The sequence below is a fragment of the Halyomorpha halys genome, unplaced genomic scaffold (assembly GCF_000696795.3).
Source record: "Halyomorpha halys isolate HHAL.00 unplaced genomic scaffold, Hhal_1.1 Scaffold3889.1, whole genome shotgun sequence".
Taxonomy (NCBI): domain Eukaryota; kingdom Metazoa; phylum Arthropoda; class Insecta; order Hemiptera; family Pentatomidae; genus Halyomorpha; species Halyomorpha halys.
Genome location: NW_027116562.1, coordinates 4552 through 10284, shown reverse-complemented (window position 1 = coordinate 10284; position 5733 = coordinate 4552). Strand labels below are relative to the sequence as shown.

The 5733-nt window shown below is 28.5% G+C and overlaps 1 protein-coding gene across 1 annotated transcript in view; it reads left to right on the top strand.

The window, feature by feature from the left end:
• The window catches only part of LOC106691864 (protein obstructor-E), a gene marked incomplete at its 5' end in the record, with an annotated part of 16766 nt that extends 11663 nt beyond the window's left edge, over positions 1–5103 (top strand). The window contains 2 exon segments of the mRNA XM_067053312.1: positions 3270–3493; positions 4012–5103. Coding sequence (XP_066909413.1) covers positions 3270–3493; positions 4012–4263 — 476 coding nt within the window.
• Between the last annotated feature and the right edge of the window lie 630 nt (positions 5104–5733).

Sequence of the window (5733 nt, the reverse complement as noted above, 5' to 3'; positions counted from 1 at the left end):
GTGTACTTTTTTTTAACCTTACTAGCTTTGGGAGCTAGTAGAGAAAAAAATGTAAGGCTACGGTACTACCTTTGGAATACGTCAAATTCAAAATAAAATCAAAGCTTTAATTTGCCAGATGTGCGACAATAAAGCAAAGCATCAATATGTTTAATGATGGCCCACTTTTGACTTTTAGTTCCTTAAAAATTACTTTATTTTAGTATTTTTGCTTAGGCTACCTCAAGTTATAGCATTACTTTAATTTCGCACATATAATAAATGGACCTTTACAATTAATAAACGAGAGAAAAAATTTAGAGTTACATAGTTGGTTTAGTCTACCAACAACGATAGTGTAAGACATTGTGCAATCCGTATTTTCATCGGATTTTTTTTTAACTATAAAAAGTTTGAAAAGACCGGAATTTTTTACCAAGGATAGAAATTATTATGAGCCGATAGTACAGCACTCCCAATTATATATAATTTTCTTTTCATTATATCTTAAATACGTATAGGTTTTTTAACTCTTCATAAATTTCGTAATGTTGTTTAGTGAATATCCAATCAAAATTTATGTAACATTAATGATAACGACCAATCACCGCAGAGCACAAAGAGGGCAATGATCTTAAAACCTGGCCAAAATGCGAAAAATTCAAACCCAGATATTCAACATAATTTTAACACACGTTTATTTTTTATGTAACCTAACTGACGGAAACCCGATACTTTTCACCAACAAAATTAATTTATTAATAGATTTATTGTTTAATCCTGACTTTTATCATTGCCTCTTTATTTTATTAATTATTTATTCATTTATTTATTATATCCATGACCTCTTATGAGTTACGAAATTAGGAATAACTCTCCTTAAAGTAAATGTAAAATATATATATTATTTTACTAAGAAACTTTAGTTGTTTTTTAGAAAATTTTATAAAAATAAAAAAATGAATTGTAATATATGTACGAGTCAATATTCATATGGATATATTACTTATGAATGAATTCATTGTTCTAAACTTTCCATTTTTCTTTGACTTATACCAAAGGAATCATTCCTTCTATGAAAGCTATCTATTTATTTGTTGATACTCTGAAGGGAACCAGCCCAAGAATTAAGTTCCTTTTCTACTTCATTCTAGTAAAATATAGTAACTTTCTCTTAAGACAAAAAACTTCTTTTCTTTCAATTTCTAAGAGCTCTACTTTCCTTATTTTCAAAATTAGTTAAAAGTAACTTTCATAGAGTAATAACAGAGAAACAAATATTTGCATAAACATGTAACTTTTACAAAAATTCTCTTTCTCATGAGAAATGTTCATTTTCACAAGTTTCCATTCTAGTCCTAAACGACTTCCTCTCAACTACAGGGAATCATTTTAATTTTGATTCTGGCTTTAATCAAAGATTTAGTGAATTTTTCTAATTTGTTTTAAATTAAAAAAATTTCTTCATAAGCGTTTGAGATGTTAGCACAAGGCAAATATTTCACCGCAAGTGGAATGAATGTGATTGTTCAAAAATTTTATTGCACGATTTTTTTTTTTTCTTTTGTAATTTACTACTTATTCAACAATTTATTATTAAAATAATATTACTCAATTAGTTTTAATATTTCCTTTTCCTTAGCTGACCACATATAGAAATAGGTTTTTGGCCATTAGATTTGAATAATCCTACGAATTTCAGAAATAACTGATTAACATCTATTGGTGGAATTTTTCTAATATTTATTTCAGATTGTAAAAAATAACAATAGTAAATTTTAGAATTTTGAAATTTGACCCTACTATGCACCAGCAGGAAATTATTCCTTTCTTCTTCATATTTATAAATTGAAAAAAAAACAAAAAATACAATGAAGAGAGAAATGATGAGAGAAATACCACACTGATTAATAATTCAGATGTCATTTATTTCACATTAATACTGTTCAAGATGTTTTTTCACAAAACGGATTTTACTATACTGTTTAGTTGAATATGGCCTGGAAAAACAAGTTATTTGAAATATTTACTAAACATCAATGCAAACATTGCCCAAATTAATCATGGATTTAAAGTAACACTATCTAACCTAACAATCTAGATTGTTGTGAAAATTAACTCATTATTAAATGGCTTCATCATTGTTTTTATGCGGAATCACTCATATGAGTCAAATTTCATAAGTAATATTTCATATTCCTTTTATTATATTTATTTTAAGGAATCAATTTACACCCTTTTTTCACTTCTTTATTCTTCTGAAAAAAGAGTGTAAATTGATTCCTAAAAATAAATATAATAAAGTTTTAGCAAATAAACCCTTTGGAACTTAGTCATAGCAGTGCAACTAGTTATTTATATTCTATTTTTCTTTACATCGGCTACACTAACATCCAACCTGAACTAATCATGCAACAAGAAAAAATATTTAAACCTGAGGCAGAGATGGCTTTCCAAACTGCTAAAAAAATTTATCACTGCTAATATGTTCCCAACTTAAAATATAAATTATATTATATTAATTATAATTTAATATGAAATTTAAATAAACATTGGAGTTATCAAAGAGAGAAAAAATGGTAGAATCAATAGATTTTATCCTTAAAATCTAAATTAACTGAGGAAAATTTCATTCCATGTGCCATATATATTTATAATATTTGTCTAACGTGTGATTATAGTTCATTGATAAAAGCTGTAATAACTATGATAATAAGCCTATTGAAATAAATATTACACAGATAACTATGTGTAAAATATGGCAGTTCTTCTTATTTGTCAACACATTTTCATATTATTGAAGCAGGTCAAAATATTCATGATAAATATTTTCTTTATAATTAAATAGATATTTTTATATCAGGTGCCAATTAATCAGTTCTAAGTTTGTGTTATTTTTTAAGACAAAGATTATTAATTTTAAAAAAGTCCCAACTTCCATGTGTTTCATTTTAAAAACCTGTTGACAGTTCATGACTAAATACAAGTTTGTATATTCCAACAGTTACATAACATTAACTGGATTATTGCAACATTAACTTCATTTTCTTCTTTTTTGGTAAGAAATTTCTTTCTCTCATTTTCTCTTTCATAATCTTGAGAAACATAGCAAGAAAGACAAAACTTAGCTTTTGTTTGTTAACTTTTGTTTTCTAAATTTAAAAATTACAATTGTCTGTAATTTCATTTGCATGTAAGACCATCAGTCATAATATTATACTTTCAGCTGTGTCTGCAGTTTTATCGGTTAATTTTGTTTTCAACTATTCATCTGTTATGTTTATTTTCAGCCCTGTGTAACTCAGAAGCCAATGGCAATGTCCCCTTGGGCAAGTCCTGCAATAGGTACTGGCAATGTCAAGGTGGATACCCAAGACTTCAGAGATGTCCTGCAATGTTAGTATTTGACAAGAGAACTCTAAGATGTGTTGTACCTCCAACTGAGGACTGTGAGGTGCCAACCACAATTCCTCCACCACTGGAGGAAGCAGAAGAACCAAATGTACCTCAACAGGTAATTCCATTGATTAAAACTTAGAAGCTATTTAAAAACATATTATTAAAAGTAACTGGCTCTATAACACACATTTCACGAAAAATATCTTTCACCAGATCCTTTCCACACTCTCTTCCTTGAGTCGTATTTTTACACATCACTCAACATTATAGAGGAACAGTCTTCATTTCTATAATCAATCAAAAACAGATGTGTTTGAGCTTTATGTGCCCCAGCAAGACTGGGACCCTAGCCAGTCTTCTGGCATTCATACCAACTTTATACAATCTTCTTGTAATTGTCATTAAACAAAGATGAACACATCAGACTCCTTAAATTAAATTTCTTACTTCACAATCAGTTTTCTTAGAACATGTAGTTGAATAAATTAGTAGTCAACTCCGATTGTAGAGTATGACCAACCTGACAGGAATCTCCATGTGTGGTCTCTTTGTTAAGATGTCAAATTACTATTCCGTACTGTAAAAATATAACATAAACTAATTTTATTTAATTATTTTAAATGTTCTAAATAGGCGGGACGACCTCAGGGAAGGCCACAGGGAAGACCACAGCAACATCAAACTCCCCAAAGAGATTATCAGCAACAACAACAGCAACAGCCTACACAGCAACGAGAGTACCAACAGCAATATCAACCACAACAATTAAGACCTCAAGAATTCCAAAGACCTCAGCAGCAGCAGCAGCAGCATTCTGATGAAGAACCACTCCCATTCAACTTACCTCCTGGTGCAATCCCTGTCAGAAGTAGGCAGAGGAATTAATTTGTGTGAAATTGATGTCTTATCACTGTAAAAATTAGAATTAGATACCAGAGAGTACTATATGAGTAGATCCATCAAATTTGTTTTGCTACTTATTAAAAGTAACAAACAAAACCATCAAAAGAAGACACAATGTATCATTTTATTTATATAATTTACAATAAATATGTCTTTGTATTAAAAACAACTCGGACACAAAACACTCCACCAATTTATTTAAGAAATTTATATAAATCATTAGAAAACGTTATTGATCGTATCTCTTCTTTACCTTTCTTTCTTTCTGCCTCTCAGTGTGGAGGTATTAATTATATTTGTCTTTAAAATATTTTTGGTATATACGAGTTTAACTACTTATAGAGTTTATTCCGTCCATAATTAAAACTTTTATAGAATTTAAATAAAATTTATAAATCTAACATCTTATCACTTCAAACTTCTATCGCTTACGCTGTTTTCCAGAAATAAATAAATAAAATAGCAAACCTTAAGACGAACCAAGTAATATTGTGATTGTGTTTTATATTCTTATTACAAAGTGTTGATAAGACTGTGGATGGAATCAATGTAAAGTACTAAGTTAATTTTAATTTTTAAAAGACTTTGTAATGTATAGTTTAAGTTGTTTTTTTTTATTTTACTAATCTTTTTGAGCATTAAATACTGTTATCTTACAGTTATCTCCCATTACCCTTAAATTATTTAAAAGAAATTCTATTGTACATTTTAAATGAGACATTGCCAGAGAGTATTGGGAGTAGATATATCAAAATTTCATAGATATAAGATTACTTTGTATTATGAAATAAAATTTAAATAAAACACATTTTTTTTATTTAATTATATTGATTTAATATCTGTAAATATTTCCAGGCAATTTTCCTTTGCTATTACTAATGAGTGTAACCTAAATGAAGAAGAAGCATTATCAAAGGCTTCATTAGATTATCTGTAGGATAAAATACAGTAGATTCTCAAAAATTTTAGGTTCTGATCCCTTACAGAACCTTCAATAAATCTAAAAAATCAATGTATTTTGACTCCTAAGTAATTTAAAGTTGTAGCAATAAGATTTTGCTTGCTAACATCCTATTATTTGAAGTCAGGACTCCTCCACTCTCTATTATATGAAGTTCAGTACCTATCAAATTCATGATCCTGTCATTTGTTTATATAATGTATGATATAACAGTTTATATTCTGCTTTCATACTATGTTAAAATCAAACTGAGTTTTTCCAATATCTGAAATTGAAATTCAGAAAGTAGGGGGTTGATAAGACAAAAAAAATCTATTAAAAAAAACAGCCCTCAAAGCAAGGGAAGTCTACAAATATTATTTCACCAAACTTTTGGCAGGGACTTAAAATTAATTGTGGTTGTGGTAAGTTAATTTTTTAGGATTTTATTCATGTTGAAGATGTACATTGTGGTATACTGTACCCACACTGTTGGCTCGATTTATTAAAAA